Source organism: Squalius cephalus (assembly GCF_949319135.1).
Source record: "Squalius cephalus genome assembly, chromosome: 3".
Taxonomy (NCBI): Eukaryota; Metazoa; Chordata; class Actinopteri; order Cypriniformes; family Leuciscidae; genus Squalius; species Squalius cephalus.
In genome coordinates, this window is record NC_137124.1 from 56,631,825 (window position 1) to 56,650,655 (window position 18,831).

Here is an 18,831-nt window from a genome sequence, read left to right on the forward strand (position 1 = left end):
TTGCAAAAAGCTGTGGTTATAGTATGTGCTGTTGTTTTCAACTCATCAGAGGTTCCAAAAACTGACAAAAGTTTTGAGGAGAGGCTGATCTTCAAGACGTTCATACTGAAGTTTGCAAATGCATTTACCCCTATTGTGTACCTGGCATTCTTCAGAGGCAGGTAAGAGCATTGGACCAAGCAGTCACTCTGAAACTATCAGTTATTAATAAGTCTGCAATGGGATTCGCTTTGTTAGAGCGACAAGCTCTGTTTCATAACCTGGTGAGCTGCCCTGCTGTCTACTGCCTACATTTGAATCGAATTTGAAATGCCGTATAGACAGCAACTCTCTACAAATAGTGATCTTCACATGAGGAATATTGAGAAATTTTGATGTTAATGTTGCTAGGATAAACCAAACTAATTAAAAACCATAAAAATGTCACAGCACACAAATACTGGGTAAAATAATAGAGCCCAGGGTGGCAGCATGGGGATTATCAATGTTAACACGCACTGAATCATTGTAGAGGTTTAATCATGCATGCAGGAAGGATTAAGTTTTGCAGTAGACCAGTCTAGAGATGACAACAGCCTTGACAAGGAATTGTGCTGCATGCTTCATCCAAAATTCGTGTCTAGATCCCAGTGGTTATGTATAACGGAAAGGGGAAGGGGCCAAGCACTGAACCCTGAGGTACCCCCATGGATAGTTGATGTGATTTAAGATGCTGCTCCCTTCCAAGATACCTTATTAATAGTAGGTTCTGGGGATTTGCATTAGCAGACAGCAGGACAATTGATCTAGATGCATCTTTTGCCAGCCGCAAGGGCTTCAGTGACAGAGAGATGGTCTCCCGATTAATTTCTGCTTTCGAGTGTCTGCTTTTAAATTGGCAAAAAGAGATCAGTGACTTATGATACTCATTTCACTAGGAACCTTCGATTGATGCCATTTTCTCTCTTGAGTTTGGTTTCACGAAGAGCATCTGATGTCCTGGGGTTAGTGGCCGTTTTGTGCAAGCGGGCCTGGAGGAGGGAGGACAGATGATGTCTAGACAAGATGTTCAAGTGGATGTAAATGCATTATTTACATAAGAGAGGAGGAGCTTTTAGCATGGTGAAGAGAGGTAGGTGCGTATAGAAAAAAGATTGGTGGGTAAGAGGGAGTGGAGGTTATATTGGAAGAAAACTATAGCGTGCAGCAAGGTGGAAATCACAAATGTGCAATGCAATGGATTAACAAGGCCACTGTCTGTGGTACAGTTACTTGTGTAAATGAGGCCCAATAGGTTTCCTGATTTGTAAGTTGGTGGGATGGTGAGGTTAAACAAGCTTATCCAGGTGACTGTATAACCAAGAACCACAATTGGCCAACCATCTTCAGAGAAAGTGGATAATAGCCAAGCTGATGTCGAGGATGATATATAACGACCTACGGAATTACTGTCATAGTAATTGCATAAAGATTTGAAGAGCTGTCTTAATTTGTTTACTCCTGACTTTTCCAGAGTTGATGAGGGTGTGCCAAACAAGAGCCGTTGTCTCTTGCTATTAAAGGGGGTTGAAAAATGCACAACACATAAAAGAGGAATGAAGGTAGAAATAAGTGCCTTGTTCGTATAAGGACTTGTACAAAAAGTTCATTTGCACAGGTACACATGTGGGTCATTACATAAGTTAATTATTCAAACAAGGAGGGCTTCACATGATACGGATTGTTAAGACCCTGACACACCAAGCCGATGGTCGGCCAATGTTGGGCGGTCCTTGAGCATCGGCCGGCCCAGTTTTTGTGGTGTGCTCCGTACCGTCAGACCCCGTCACTGGGCTTTTTGGCCAATTGAGCATGTTGAATTGGCGTCCGTCAGTGAGAGAGAGAGAACTCTAATTGGCTGTTCAGCTTAGCGAACGAGTCAGTGTACGAGAATAAAAGCAAAAGTGATCAAAGCGAGCAAAGAAGTCAAGACGACACATAAAGAAGGCTGTCCTAATTTTATGCCATCTTACCTAAGCATTCCAATGCACAAATATTTTCATAACAACATCTACCGTCTGGAATGCAGAAAGTGATCACCATGAATGGTATTCAAAATGGTAAACAAGCACTGCTTTGTTAATGGTTTATATATCTCCAGTTCTAGTTTCTTTTTGAATGACGAATATAGACTATTGAAACCTGCTGATAATAGATAGTAATTTCCTTACTGCAGGCTCAGAACGCACATGCTAGTTGACAGTCAGCTGTAGTCTGTGCGGTGTGTTCAAGTGCAGCTTTTTAGCCGGCACGAGGCGACAACACGTTCGGTTTTCATCACCGTTAGTTCTTTTAATGTCGGCATGGTGTGTCACGGCCTTTAGATTGAATGAGTTATCAGTATTTAATTAAAAACAGCTAAACGCCTTTTGGATTAGCGAAACAATGCATATATTGTCAAAGGCTGAAACAAAAATAATGCAAGACTGGGAGCGCCCTTCAGTATAAGAGCAATTAAAACACCAACAACTCCTTTTTTTAATACTCTAAACAAAAGAAACAATGTATTACGTATACACTTACTACTGCAGACTTGTATTGGCAAATCACTTTGATGCTCTTTTATGGTGCATTCACAGTGACTCACTGCATTCCTTCCTTTCAATGGTATTTAACTGGCACTGGCAGTTACCTGTCTTTGGTATTCACAGCTTCTTATAACTCATGCGCCACTCAACTCCAATGAAATCGCAATCACTCAAGGAAAATGTGTGATGTCCCAAGGCTTTATCATCATGTATACCTGTCAGTGTGAACACCCTTTTAGAATTTGACCAAAACTGGGTATTGTCCTTGCTGGAATACCAGCTTAGACCAGCATGAATTTCTATGTGCCTCCCATGCTGGTCTTTGGTTTCTGAGTATAATATTGCTGACTAGGTTATGGAACAGAGCTCCCCCCCCCCCCCCAACCACTTCCCTTTAAGGTACCTTTACTGTAATGTCTGTTTTGTGAATCTCCACTTGCATTTGTGCAGTGGCTGGTAAATTCAGCTCTTGACCTTCCTCTATCCAATGCCTCCAGACTCATCGGACGCCCGGGCAAATATATCTACGTATTGGGGTCTTACCGGATGGAAGAGGTACTTATCTCATTTTCAACTTCCTTCTTTACGTGTGTGTTTGGTTTTCAAGAGTGGGGAGTCATAAACTGTGCAATCATTTCATGAAGATAAATGACCAGTCTCATTGACCAACTGGTTTACATGTATGTGTGTGTATAAGCAAAATCCATTCTGAGCCATACTCTATTTTTGGAGTCTTGTAACCACATCATCATATGAAAAATAACTTGACAGATTGTCCTAGTTACCTCAGTCCTTATGACTAACACATGCGAAGGTTTGTTCGCTACAGTAACTGACTGAAGTCTCTCTTTGTCTCGCCCTACAGTGCGCTCATGCCGGCTGTCTGATGGAGTTGTGCATTCAGCTCTGCATCACCATGCTTGGCAAGCAGCTCATCCAGAATAACCTGTTTGAGATTGGCGTTCCGTGAGTACATTCAGCATAGAGAACATGTAGGCACATTTCTAAGTCATTATTCCCACATAGACGAAAGATATCTGATCAATTTTCTCTCTGCGTTATAGGCGTGGTGTACATTTCTAGACATGCATTCTTTAGGGAATAGTTGTAGGCTACTTTTTTTTTTTTTCATACCAGAGCATTGCAAAGACCTTGCATGATCCTCTCTTGAAGCTCTTTTCATGGACAAACCTTGCTGACCTATTTCGTGCCATTCTTGCAAATGCATTTTGTTGTTCTTGGACAAATGCAAATATACTGGATTTTAAGCTCATCTCATGCAAATGGTTTTGAAAGTAACACATGGTAAAAGACATGCATCCAGCAGATCCAGACAGAATCTGCAAAAAAAAAATCTGATTTTCTGAGCAAAGTTTTGGGGAAATCTGCAAAATGTTAAGTCAAGTTACACATCACAATTTCTGGGTCCAATTACTCCTTCAGAGCCCAAAAGCAAACAACAAACTGTGCTAATATATGCGCTCACATGATCCTAACCTTAATTTCCATAGCGAAATCTCGATTGACCAGACAGTGAAATAATGTTTTTATGAATCTTTAAAATATTGGTGTCCGGGATGCCATGAGTCCAGAGACTACAGTGTGTACACTGAGTTTTTAAAAGCTTAGCATAAAGATGTGCTAGAAATTAATAATGCTTTTGAAATCACTTCAGTTCCCATACGTCACAACTTAACAAGACATAGTCAAGACTTTACCTACTGTAGTAAGTATAGTCACAATTATTTTGCTGGCGATGTGAAACCTGTGATTCTTACTTGGCCATTAAGATTCCTAAAGACTACGTCATTAGACTAGCTTTGCGATCCATTCCGGTGTAGCTACTTGCAAATTCACATGACATTTTTCATATATTACTTTTTTTTTATTACAAAAATCTCAGTAAAATCTGTTGTTATATCAGTGCATATTAATATCAATATTTAAATATTGTTCTCATATTTTAATGCAAAATCAAAAGCATTTTTTATTCTTACTTTTTTGGCTACTTGGTTGGAAAGATTGTTTTTCTGATTTGAAAAAAATATATACATGTCGCTCTTTAGCCATATAAGTCATATATATGTAGGTATTACAAAATGCCAAATTAATTATATATATATATATATATATATATATATATATATATATTTAAAGAAAACTCTAATGCTCACCAAGACTACATTTATTTGATCTAAAAATAAAGTATAAACAATAACATTGTGAAATATTATTAGAATTTTTAGACAACTATTTTCTATTTTAGTATATTTTAAAATGTAATTTATTCCTGTGATCAAAGCTGAATTTTCAGCATCATTACTCCAGTCTTGAGTGTCACGTGATCCTTCAGAAATCTTTCTAATATGCTGATTTGGTGGTCAATTATTATCAGTTATTATTGATGCTCAAATATTAATAATTAGTTTAGTGTGCTAAATGGCGGAAAATAATACAGATGTGTAATTTAATCTGATCTGAGGGTCTGCAAATGAGCTCGTCATGTAATGAATATGCTTGAATTCAGTGATTTATTACTGTATGTGTTTCACAGGAAACTGAAGAAACTGCTCCGACAACGCAAGATAGACAAAACGCATCAGGAAGAGCTGAACAAAACGCTTCATCGCCACGAGAAGGACCACTTCCTTGGGCCCTTTGTCGGACTCAACCCAGAGTACATGGAAATGAGTGAGTCAGAACACAATACGCGCCCACACACACACACACACACACACACACACACACTTACAGATGTATAAACGTTTGTTTCCATTCTCTCCTGGTCCTGCTGGCTCTGTTTTCTGCACTCATGAAGGAACTTGGCATCATTACAGATGTATCATAATTACAATTTCCGATGATGAATTATTAAATCCGTGCCGTCCACAAACACTAATTGAAATGTCTAAACACAGCTAGACAGATTTATACACCTCATCTGTTCAAAGCACTAGCATACGAGTGTAATTCAGACAGCATGCATTGTAAACAGGGCAAATGCACATCCATGCGGTGAAGGATCTGCAGTATTATTAATATAATACGTGGAGTTGGTGTGTTACCGGCCCCTCCTCTTATCTCGCCTCATCTGTGCTTCAGCGTGGGCTGGACTTCTGCTAGGAGAGAGGCATTATGGGTCCAAAGGGGGGCTGGCAGAGCAGTGTGAGATTATGAGCTTTAGTTCTGGCTTGAATTCATTAATAACACCCCGCCCCCTCACCTACCATCCTCCATCCATACTTCTATCACTCCATCTCTCGCTGTCTCTCCCGTCCCGTTCCTCCATCTTTAAACCGTACTCCTCCTGAGACCCTAAACTGGTTTCATCAGACAAACTAGAAGGAAACAAAAAGGATGTTAGTCCTTGTGAATTCCTCTGTTTTTGATTCTTAAAGGGGTGGTTGATTATGATTTCACTTTTTTAACTTTAGTTAGTGTGTAATGCTGCTGTTTGAGCTTAAACAACATCTGCAAAGTTACGACGCTCAAAGTTCAAAGCAAAGGGAGATATTTGCTTTTAAAGAAATCGTTTTTTTAAGGACTACAACAAACGGCTGGTCGGGACTACACAAGCTTCCTCTCGGGTTAGTGACATCACTAACCCTACAATTTGCATAAACCCCGCCCCCTGAACACGACTTATAGATTATCATGACAGAATATGCTAATCAATTACTAGAAGATAACTACACATAAACTACATAAATTCATCAACTAACCATTCAGAAAGGTTGTCTACATGTTGTCACTTCTTCTTGAGTCTCTCCATCATTGTCTGACTCCGGTTTGAACATAAAAGACTAAATGTTTTTGTAATTTTTAAGACACAAGCTGTTGTAGCTCCGCCCCCTGTGCCGGGAGCAGCAGCTCATTTGCATTTAAAGGAACAGACACAAAAACGGTGTTTTTGCTCACCCTCAAAAAGTGACAATTTTAACATGCTATATAAGAATATCGGTGGGGTATTTTGAGGTAAATCTTCACATACACACTCTGGGGACATCAAATACTTATTTTACATCTTGTGAAAAGGGCATTATACCACCCCTTTAAGTTTCCCAGCGTACCAACATCTGATTTATTTTAATTATATCTGATAAGATGTTCTCTGTAATTCTAAATAATTCTGAGTTTTGCTTCAGTGGAACTTCTGTGGAAACTGGATGTTTTTGTTTCTTTCTCTTATCTAGTCATTCAGTTTGGGATGGTGACCTTGTTCGTGGCCTCTTTTCCGCTGGCTCCGCTCTTTGCTCTACTGAACAACATCATCGAGATCCGCCTCGATGCCAAAAAGTTTGTGACGGAACTGAGAAGACCGATTGCTGTAAGAGCAAAAGACATTGGTCAGTATCCTCACACCGATTTTCAGTGCATCCAAAGTTTGTTTGTTTGGCTATTATGTAATGTAAACATGTTTGAGTGTCTTTTGTGATTTATACTCATAATAAGACACTACTAAATATACATACTCCAAAATATGGGGACAGAAAATGCCTCGTTTAAGCTTTTTATAGGACTTATTTACAGCCTGTGATACACTTAAGCAATTCCACACAACTGCAAATGTGATATTGATTTTATACAACAGCTGAATAAACAAGAACTTAAAGGAGAACTCCGGTCAATTTTAACATTGAGCTCATTTTTTTGTACATTTGGAGTGCTGTCAATACAGAGAACAACGACAAAAATCGGTGTTGCCTACACCGAGTTATTCTATTTTTAAAATTTGCACCCTGTTGACTTCAATGGGGCAAGTACTAAACCTGCTTTTAGCCTCTTAACATCCTTGATGTGTCATTACAAGTGCACAGAAAATGTGAGTGATTCCTTCTGAGTGAACACGAGTGAGTCTGACTGCAGTAGATGTGAAAGATGTGTATAAAAATGATGTTATTTCAGCCAGCGCAAATACCTTTGTTTACATCCTGTTTTTCGGTTGAAGTCCAAAGTAGTCGATTGCCGAGTTCACGCGCGTGATCATAGGTATTAAACCTATGCGTGTGAACTCTGCAATCGACTACTTTGGACTTCTACCGAAAAACAGGATGTAAACAGGTATTTGCGCTGGCTGAAATAACATCATTTTTATACATTTCTTTTACATCTACTGCAGTCAGACTCACTCGTGTTCACTCAGAAGGAATCACTCACATTTTCTGTGCACTTGTAATGACACATCAAGGATGTTAAGAGCCTAAAAGCAGGTTTAGTACTTGCCCCATTGAAGTCAACAGGGTGCAAATTTTAAAAATAGAATAACTCGGTGTAGGCAACACCGATTTTTGTCGTTGTTCTCTGTATTGACAGCACTCCAAATGTACAAAAAAATGAGCTCAATGTTAAAATTGACCGGAGTTCTCCTTTAATATCAAGTGACTTACATTTTAGATCGTGTGTGTGCTTTGAAACCTTTGCAAATCATTTGTTTCTAATCAGTGATTCGGACGGCGTATTAAACGGACACGTGATTTGAGTAAACGAGGCTTCGTTAGGTCACAATTATTTCGAAACGTTTCCAAATGTCAATGGCGAACTGCTCTGTGAACCACTGTCAACCCAGAATCCAATGTCTATATGTTTTAAAAGGTGTTTTTATGCATGTTTCTGCAGTTTTTACACAGTTTTGACCAGCAGACGTTCCAGCGCTTCGAAACAGTGAATCATTTTGCAAAGCAATTGGCTCAATTGATTCAAAGTTTCGAAAAGCTTAGTTTCTCTTATCAATCATTTTAGACACAATATTGTATGTTCTCGCCAATGAATATAGTTCCAAACACCGCCACATTAGAATAGTTACGCATCTCAAGAGTTTAACTATTTTTTGGCAATTCAGTTGAGTGAATGATTCAATGACTCACTCCTGCAGAGACTCTCACCTGCTTCGTTCCTGAATGGCTGAGTTTAAAGGATTAGTTCACTTTCAAAAAATGTTTTGCTGATAATTTACTCACCCCGATGTCATCCAAGATATCCATGTCTTTCTTTCTTCAGTCGAAAAGAAATTAAGGTTTTTGAGGAAAACATTGCAGGATTTTTCTACACAGAATGGACTTCAGTGGCAACCAACTATACCAATGTTCAAAGAAGGTTCAAATGTCCGTCTCAATGCAGCTTCAACGTCTCGACATGATCCCAGTCGAGAAATAAGGGTCTTATCTAGCGAAACGATCGGTCATTTTCCAAAAAAAAAAAAAAAATATATATACTTTTTAACCACAAAAGCCCATCTTGTACCATCTCTGAGATGCGCCACGTATTACGTCATCACGTTGGAAAGGTCCACTTTTTTATGTCGAGGGTCTATCCAAATAAACTTCCTTTGATTCCCTTGAGGGGAAGTGCTTAGGGAAGTTCGTGAGTGTATAGTTGTGTCCCAAACTATACTCTTATACATGTACTCAACCATGCAGTGTATGAGTTTTATAAGGTTATTTTGTAATTGAACATCAGAGTCTGATGCCCCTCCCCCTCCGGTACGTAATTAAAGCTGTGACAGTCGAGCGCATGAAGTGTCCAACATTGCACACTGTGGTTTTTTTTTGATTAATTAAGACAAAGTGCATCATCAGGGTATTTAAAGTGCACTTTTTCTTTTTCTCACACTATTTATACTACAAAACCTCATAGAATAGTGCATAAGGACAAGAACTGAACTTTTATGTCTGAAAGTGCAGTTAAACGCAGCCAATGAGTCTGTTTCGAACGGATCGTTTGAATGAATGATTTCATAATTCACTTATTAAAGGGATAGTTCGGCCAAAAATTATATTACAGTTTTTTTCAATCGCTAACAAGCGCTTACCCATACTTCAGATAATTTTTCTAAACTCTTAACACAGACTCACACCAACAAAACACAATTGGCCAAATGGTTAATTGTCTTCTCAAAAACACATTTAGTTAAATATACACTAACTCTTCATTTCAAAACAGAACACATGTTTCTCTGTGCACACACTAACTTTACCAAAACACTGGAAATCTGACTCAAAATGAAATTATTCTGTCAAAGAATTACACTTGTTTTCACTTCACAAGGTACATGCAGTCAATCAAAGTACACCAGGTTTCAAAATACTGGCTATTGTTGACATTACTAAAACTGCATAGACTTTTATGTTTCAGTTTTACAGGTATCTGCATGCAAAACATGCAATCCACCGTTTTACACTAAATTTCTTGGTTGGGAACTGTATGTCCACATGTACAGTACTGTTCACATTCATAAACATTCCAGTAAAAAGCAAATCAGTTTTTATTCCTTTACTGTTTACTACAGGAGGTACAGTAGAAAAATATCCATGAAACACACAAGAGCATTCTGAACAAAAAAACAACAGCAAAAACATTACATTTTGTCCAGGTCGACGCCTTTTGGCCAGATTGAATCCTGCCTCATCTATGTATATGAATTCATGAGGGGCCTGGTTGGCCTCCAATTCCATAACTCTCAAAACAAAGTTTATGTAAATCATATCATCACTGTATACTATACTGTACTGTAACATATTACTGTGTAGGTTACCTACTTGCAAAGTGCAAAGCTTATAGAACTGGACATTGAATTGAATATACAGTACACTATATCTGGACATATTGTCGTTGTAGCTCCTTGACTCTCTCACTGATATATTGTTTTTGAACTGATATCATTGCAGAAGCAGAGTTTTTTTTAAAAAAAACTTTCATATTGTAAAATATTAGTACAATTTGAAATAACTGATTTCTTTTTAAAAATATGTATGTCATGTGTAAAATGTCATTTACAGTATTTCTGTGATGAAAAGCTGGATTTTCAGCATCATTACAGGAAGATGCATATGGACTCGAAAAGCTTGTTTCTTCATGACATTGTTCAAAAAGCAACACATTTTGCTAGCAATCAAAATCACATTTTGCTAAAATCATGAAATTTACAAAAATGGTAAAAGTTTCATGTAAATGGTAAATAAATGCAGTCCATACTGTATCTAAGGTTTGGAATATTGTTTTTGCTGTTGTGGGATGTTGTGTGTTAACATTTGTAAATACTACAAAAACACTCTATAATTTTGTTGGGAGGTATAGCTTGTCTGTTAAGAAAATTTAAGCATTATGGAAATGTGTTCACTGACTGCATATTGTGTGAAAAATACAAGAAATATGTGAATGGTATGGCCACAAAAGACTGATGCTGTGCTAATTGTGTTTAGAGTTTTGAAAATGTGAACACTGGTTGGACAAACGCTTGTTAGCGACTGAAAAAAACTGTAAACCCATGATTTACTCACCCTCAAGCCGTTCGAGATGCATATGTCAATCATTTTTCAGACGAACACATTTTCAGTTATTTTAAATGTCTTAGATCTTTCAGTGGTTATAATGTCAAGTTATGGGGTCCACCTCCTTCAAGTCCCAAAATGAGCATGCATCCTTCACAAAAGTAATCCATCCGGCTCCAGGGGGATAAACGAAGGCCTTCTGATTTCCTTTTATAAATGAAAATATCTGGCTTCCGGCAACGGTCGACGCGCGTTCACGGGAGATGGATGCCGGTGTATGACGTAGGACGTAGCGTAGGAAGCGTCGTGACGTAGAACGAAGTACAGCTAAATCAAACACTACGTCCTACGTCATACGCCGGCATCCATCTGCCGTGAAATAACTGAAAATGTGTTCGTCTGAAATAGGGCTGGGCGATATGGACCAAAAGTCATATCCCGATATATTTAGGCTGAATATCGATATACGATATATATCCCGATATTTTTTCCACAAAGTGAGAGCAAATGTTCAGTCAAAGCCAAATATGACATGTCACAAGTAGTTTTATTGAAACCAGCTATTTCAGTGAACAGTTGCAAAATCAAATGAATAAATAATAAACAGGTTTCTTCACTTTAGGGCTGCACGATTATGACAAAAATCATAATTGCTTTTAATATAATCAATTTATTTAGCATAATCACTTTTCCCCTTTACTTAACATGAATTGTAAGAATATGACTAATAGTAAAGACTAGTACTAATAAATAAACATTAGGCCTATGCTAAAGCTATTAAATAGCAGTCCCAAACTAGTTTTTGTTAATGCAATGTTGGTATGAGCCACTACAGTCATTTAAATATATAAAAAATAACACAAAGAAAAATAGTGGCATTTTGGGGTTAATATGGAAACGACAGTTACCATGGTGAATACACAATACTAACAATAACTGTTAATGAAACATGGAAACTGCTCCTGGTGAATAGAATGAAAATCATCCCTGCATTACTTTTATTTCGTGTAATTTACAACGTAACGGCGTTGCATGCTCGTAGTTTCTTTTGCACTTGATCAGTGAGGCGATACACAGCGCGCGCCGCTGCATTTGCGCGTGCAATTGAAGAGTGTGCGCTCCGAGCACAGGATAACGGCTGACAGGACAAGAAAGTCCGTTTTTCTGAGGTGAAAGACTTTATTTCAGCGTACACTTATGTCACTGCCTGGTAGTTCCTATTGTGCTGGGTTTTCTGAAGTAGTCATGATTCGCCTCTCATAACATGCTCTAAACACGCACGCAGAGTGGAAGAGGAGGAGCGGAGGCGCGGGGAGCAGAGCGCAAATTTGAACTATATCGATATATGCGATATGGTCTAATTTCATATTGCATTTAAAAATATATCGATATATTTTTTATATCGATATATCGCCCAGCCCTAGTCTGAAAAATGATTGACATATGCATCTCGAACGGCTTGAGGGTGAGTAAATCATGGGTTAAATATCATTTTTGGCCGAACTATACCTTTAAGACTTTCTCCCACCTAGTGGCAGTTTAACAGTAGTTTTAAATGTAAACGTTTATTTTAATTCATAATTTGATATTTAAAATATTAATCTCATAACATTTATTTATGCAATTTTCACTTCAGGCATCATCTGTGACACTTCTGCAGTGCAAAAAAACAAACAAACAAACAAAAAAAAAACCGATTGTTGATGGTGATTTAATTTTATTGGTTACAGCCCTTTAGTGTTTTATCAAACGTATTCTTCATCTTTTGTCAAATTCTTAAATTCAGTCAGTAAATTCATTTAGAATAATAAGATTAGAAAACAAATTGCCCTTATAAAGGGGGAAAAATACCCTTTAAATCAAATTACGAGAGCAAATGCCACCCCTTAATTACAAGTTCATTTCTTTTACTGATTTGATCATGTTTTATTTCTTGCATTTACAATGGAGTAATGGATATTATATATATGTATATATAATATATATGGGGTCAGTGTTAGTCAGCGTGTGGTAAATGAACCGATTCTTAATTTTCTGGGAAATTATGTAAATGTTCCATAGCTTTTTGTGTAGCCAAATCTAAAGGTACGTGTCTATCTATACAGAAACTGACTTTTACAATGAACCAACCATGAGAAATATTCACTGGAGTGTGACAACTTGCCCCAGACTCCCCTTACTGTCTTCTGTATGATGCATGTTTTCAATGCAATACACTGTTTAATCCCAGTGAAAGCCTAAAAAGGGAAATTATGTTCAGGATTAATCTTAAATGATAATACACCAAGGAAAATGGCTTGATATACACTGATCCCAAGCTTTATGACCATCATTCATCACCACCTAGTGGTAATATGTGGCTGAATCTCATGAAACCTGCTTTTTTCTTATGTTCATTATATGAGAATACTTAATACTTCATAAGAGTGTGATTATATTAATTAAGATTTTATTAAAGGTTTATTTAAGATGATATTTTACTTAAATAAAAAAGTGTTTTATTTATTTACTTTAATGACGATTAAGGGATTACATTCAGCCTTACTCAGCTGCAAATATAACACACAAATATGTGTAATCTAATGTCTGTGTGTGTTTCAGGAATCTGGTACACTCTTCTCAGAGGACTCAGTAAAGTGGCCGTCATTGTTAATGTAGGTTTACAGTTCCCTGTGTTTGTTCTGACTGTGATGAACCTGTCATGAAGTGCGTTCTGCTCAGCTCTCAAAGTAATGCATAGTGGAAAGTGTCAGTATATATTGCTTCTACTCAGAGTTATGATTTTACACAGGTGTGCTATAACCTTTCTAAATGTTCTGACTTCATTTTCAGCAGGTGAAAGAAATCTCAGCCATTGCACTTGCAATTACTAGAGCTGTGTTCAAATCCCCCCGTACCCTCATTTACTATTCCCTACATTACTCCACTAATATAGTTCAACGAGCGAGTGAATCCGGACACTGAGTTTGCATAGTTTGTGCTGTTTAATAATCATTGAAGCTTAGCTAACCGGCAGCTCCAGTAGTAATGAAAAGATTGATCTTGAACTCTGTCATTGAGACTAGCATGTAGAAAGCTTAATTAATAATCAATTAAAAAGGAAATTATACCTGTATAATGTTATGCTGAAGCCATAATTAGACCAGCGGTTTGGAAAATGGATGATTGAGGTGTGAGCGCCATCTTCTGGTGAAACACGGGAATTCATTCATGCATTATGAGTATTTTCTAGCCGTTGAGATTGGTTGTACACCCAGTGCATTATGGGTTTGAATGATAACGTCCACTATGGTTTCGGACACTACTATAATTGTCTGTCTCCTCAAATAATGCCCTATTTAAGGGTATAGGGGGTGATTTCAAACACAGCCTATAGGAAACAGAGTATCAGAGACACACAAACGCATTAACGCGTGTTCCTGTGTCCCTCTCTAGGCGTTTGTGATCTCCTTCACCTCTGACTTCATCCCACGCCTGGTCTACCAGTACATGTACAGTCCAGACGGGACTCTTCATGGCTTCGTCAATCACACGCTCGCGTACTTCAACGTCAGTCACTTCCAGCCTGGCACTGAACCGCTGGAGCCGCTGCACCTGGGATACCGCGTCGACGTCTGCAGGTGCGCGCGCGCTGGTGCACTGTGTGGATACTAGGTGGACAGTATGACTGTATAATATATTCATAATGATTCCACTATCCACAGATATAAAGATTACAGGGACCCTCCGTGGTCTGACACGCCGTACGAGTTCTCACGAGAATTCTGGGCCATTCTGGCGGCGCGATTCGCTTTCGTCATCGTCTTTCAGGTCAGAACCATATTCATTAACAAAAAAAAAAAATTATATACAAAATTATAACTTTTTTTTTTATTTCTGATTACTTTCTGGATGAATCTTTTTATTATTTTTGTTGTTTAATATATATTAATTATAAAAATGATCTAATTATAAATAGAGCTGTCAAATTGATTAATCGCATTGTATGCGGTGTATGAGTGTGTGTGTGTGTGTACAAATATATATATATATATATATATATATATATATATATATATATATATATATATATATATATATATATATATATATGTGTATATATACACATATACACACATACACACATACACACACACACACACACACACACACACACATATTATATAAACAAAAACTTATGTTAAGATACAATTAATCGTGATTAATCAATTTGACAGCACTAATTATAAATTATATTTAATTTATTAACATTAATTCTCACATTAGTATAATGTGTAAAATCTAATTTTCTTTACTGTCCATTTTAATCATTTATACCCATTATTAAAATGGGCATAAATTAATTTCAGATACTACTGTGATCAGTGTTATTTATAAACGAATATTGTATTATTTAGTGATATTTTACATATTTTCAATTTAGTTTGTGTTTTAGTAATTTTGTTAACTGCTTTTGTCATGTTTCATTAGGTTTATCCCACCAAATATTTCAGTTTAGCTTTCTTTTTATTTAAGTTTTAGTAATTTTAGTACTTCAACTTAAGGCAACAAATCTAATTTACATTTCACTTTCTAATATTTCAGCTTTATTTCAGTTAATGAGACCTATACTGACTGTAATATATGCTTATAAGTGTACTTTAACATTAAATTATTATTTTTTCAATTACAGTTAGGCTAAATGTGCCTGATTGTCATGAAAATAATGTTTTAATGCAAAAAAAAGCTTAATGCTTATACAATATACTTTACCTTTGTTATGCAATAGATAATTTTAATCTTTTTTCTTGAGATTTTTGTGGTACAATTTGACCTAAAATCAAACCAAAATTGATTCAGACACCTTCAACATTATCAGTTTATTCTCTATAGTTTAGAAAATGGTACTAAAATATAGAAATATAGAAATCAGTTGATATTTCACTGGTTTTGTTCATCCTTCTGTTAGACTGTCTCACACATGGATTATGTTGAATATCTGTCAGCTGTTTAATTTAACTACACAATTAGATAATACCAATTTACCTCAACCAATCACCAAGCAATGCTTAATTTTGTTCAGTTTGTGTGTAAAAAGGTCACATTAGCAATTAAAGAAAAAACACTTCAGCAAAACATGTTCAGGTTTAAGTGTCTGAATAATATTCAGTCCCAAATTTTTATAAATGTTACTGGTAGTCACTGTATGAAGAAGTTTGGGGTATAATATGTCACAGTTTACTGTATTTTGCTTTCCTCACTTCCATACATGAACTATAGTGTCCTGCACCCACTATTAAAACAAATCAAAAATGATATCTGGTGTCTGAATATGTTTTGGTCTGACTGTATTTCTGGACTCTAATGCGAGTGTTAACTCTCTCTCTTCTCTCCGTCCAGAATGTGGTAATGCTGATGAGCGACTTTGTGGATTGGCTAATCCCAGACATTCCCAAGGACATTAGCGTTCAGATACACAAGGAGAGGAACCTCATCGTCGAGTTGTTCATGAAGGAGGAGCGGGGCAAGAAGTACAGGAACACCATCGGTGACCCGAGTCCTCAACCGCTGCGCTCGCGTCCCAGTTCACAGGCGTAGACCAGCTGATCTCCACCAGAACTCAGAACAAAACGAAGGAGGTCACATGACTGCCACCTCATTTGCATACCATTTCCTTCGGTCTGTTAACGAAACGCTCCGTTTAATCTTCTTTTCTCTCAGCTTTATGCGGTCTGCAGGTTTGTTCAGAGAGAGGGCTCTAGGGTTCGTATCGTGTAGTTTTGTGACACATCGCTGCTTCAAAAAACAATGCTTTTATAGGACTTTTAACATGAAATTGTAACGTTTATGTTTGCGATATTAATAGGATAGGGATTTTTAAATGATTTTATTATTAGACATTTCATTCAGAATATTTCTGCCCGAGTGAATAAGCAACTATCGATATCATGCCGTTTCCTTTTTAGGTTCTAAGACGTAGTTCTGCACTGTCATAGTAATGAATGTTTCTGTTTAGGCTTTAGCGTCTATCAGACATAGACATAAAACACTTCTAACGAATCAAAGTTACTACAACCTCACTTTTTCTTTTAATATTTAATGCGACTTTGACAGAATGCCGACTGATGTTTCCGGCAGCATGCAAGAGCTTGGTTTATAGGTAGTGCATCTGATAATGCTGTTAATAAAGGGTTCGCTGCATAGAGACCCATGACGTTCAAGAGGCCTTAATAATCACGGAAATGCGCTGCATTTATTAATATTAAATCGTACGGACAGAGTTTTGCGTCTGCCTGTCTGAATGTTTTCTCTCTCTTGTCTTTGATGAAATGGCAAAGATGATGGAACCGATATATATTGGTACAATATGTTGCATGTGTCTTCCATTCAAAGTAATTATGCGTGTCTAAGAGCGTGATAAATAAAAGAGTGGTTCTAATTGAAATGAATATAATATAAATATAAAATATAAATCCAGTCTTAAGACGTACTCCTACGATGTTTTTTCCTCACGTACGACATAATTCATTTTTTTTTTTTTTTACATTCATGTATCTCCAAAAAGGCTTTGGTTCTACCTTTATTAATAAATGTACAATGTAAACCTATTTTTAGACTGTTACATCATCCACATACTGTTTACCTCTGTGAAAGAATGTCTTTTGTGTCGTCATGGAGTTTCAGTGTTTTAAAAATGCTAATGGGAAGTCATGACTGTACTTTTGCTTTTGAACTGTTTCTAAAATAAATATGTCATATACATTTGGCACGTACACGTTTATTGACTCTTTTGCTGACTGGAAAGGCCAGTTTACATGTTGTTGCTTGAAAAAGAAACTTGTTCAATTCAAATGTTCATTTTTCTTTTTCTTTTGGTTGCCTGCTGCTCTCCGTCCAGTTAAATATTTGGATAATAAATACTTATTATTGATTGATATAAAAATATCTTTACTAGTAAGAATTGTATTTCTGATATATGTGAAATTGGACAACTTGGAAATTTTCAACTAGTAAGAAATCAATTTTTGATATCAACAATTGAATTTGTACACTGCAAAAAATGCTTTTCTTACTTAGTATTTTTGTCTTGATTCCAGTCCAAATATCTACAAATTCTTAAATCAAGATGCATTTACTAAAGTAGTAAAAGGCCAGAAGATATTATGTCTTGCTTTCTGGGGAAATAAATAAAAATTAAGTGTGTTTTTGCTTAAAAAAAGCAAAATTATCTGCCAATGGGGTAAGAAAAATAAGCTACAACTCACTTAATCTTGATTTATTTCCTCAGAAAACAATATCTCATGGCATTTTACTTTTCTGGCAAATGCATCTTGATTTTTTAGATATTTGGACTGGAAACAAGACAAAAATACTAAGTAAGAAAAGCATTTTTTGCAGTGAATGGCAGCCGATGGTGACATTTCACTAGTCAAAATACAATTACAGATATCAAGAATTATAGCTAGTATCAAGTACTAAGAATTCATTTTTTTCTGCGATCGTGATGGCGTCATTGTTAATATCAAGATTTAACATTTTTTACTAGTGGAAACGTAATTCCTAATATCAAAAAATAGCATTTTAACTAGTAAAATGTAATTGTTGATATCAAGAATTCATAACTTGAATAAGGTAAAAACGGCTTGCCGTACGGAGGTAACCTAAAATTCAGTGCCCTCCTTGAAGTGTGATTCATTTTGGGAATCGATTCTTTTGGATCAGAAAAATATGCCCTCAGCTGAATCATCACTCAAGGTTTCCACCAAGTCATCTCTAAGCTGGAAATACAGGTTTTAATAAAATGGTGCTTATTAAAAAAAAACTACTCTGTTTCGTTTACGTTGATCATGCAAAATAATCATCCAGTGATATATTACATTAGCTATTTTCTCTCGGTTCAGAAAATGAACTTGTTTAACAGCTCAGCTCATTGGTTCTCGGATAATTACGAATGTTCTGATCAGGTCTAAATTCAGTTTCTCACAACGACTTACTTCAGAATGAACTTAATGAGTCAAAGAGTTGTTGACTCGAGATTC

General features: G+C 36.7%; 1 protein-coding gene across 4 annotated transcripts in view; it reads left to right on the forward strand.

The window, feature by feature from the left end:
* Nucleotides 1–17,564, forward strand: part of ano1a (anoctamin 1, calcium activated chloride channel a) — a 76,291-nt gene extending 58,727 nt beyond the window's left edge. For all 4 annotated transcript variants that reach the window (XM_079868011.1, XM_079868010.1, XM_079868008.1 and 1 more), the window contains exons 17-25: nt 50–161; nt 3,044–3,101; nt 3,412–3,512; nt 5,101–5,237; nt 6,740–6,892; nt 13,415–13,467; nt 14,249–14,433; nt 14,518–14,623; nt 16,193–17,564. In XM_079868011.1, coding sequence (XP_079724137.1) covers nt 50–161; nt 3,044–3,101; nt 3,412–3,512; nt 5,101–5,237; nt 6,740–6,892; nt 13,415–13,467; nt 14,249–14,433; nt 14,518–14,623; nt 16,193–16,390 — 1,103 coding nt within the window. In that variant the 3' untranslated portion in view covers nt 16,391–17,564. The remainder of the gene's footprint in view (nt 1–49; nt 162–3,043; nt 3,102–3,411; nt 3,513–5,100; nt 5,238–6,739; nt 6,893–13,414; nt 13,468–14,248; nt 14,434–14,517; nt 14,624–16,192) is intronic.
* Nucleotides 17,565–18,831: the final 1,267 nt, after the last annotated feature.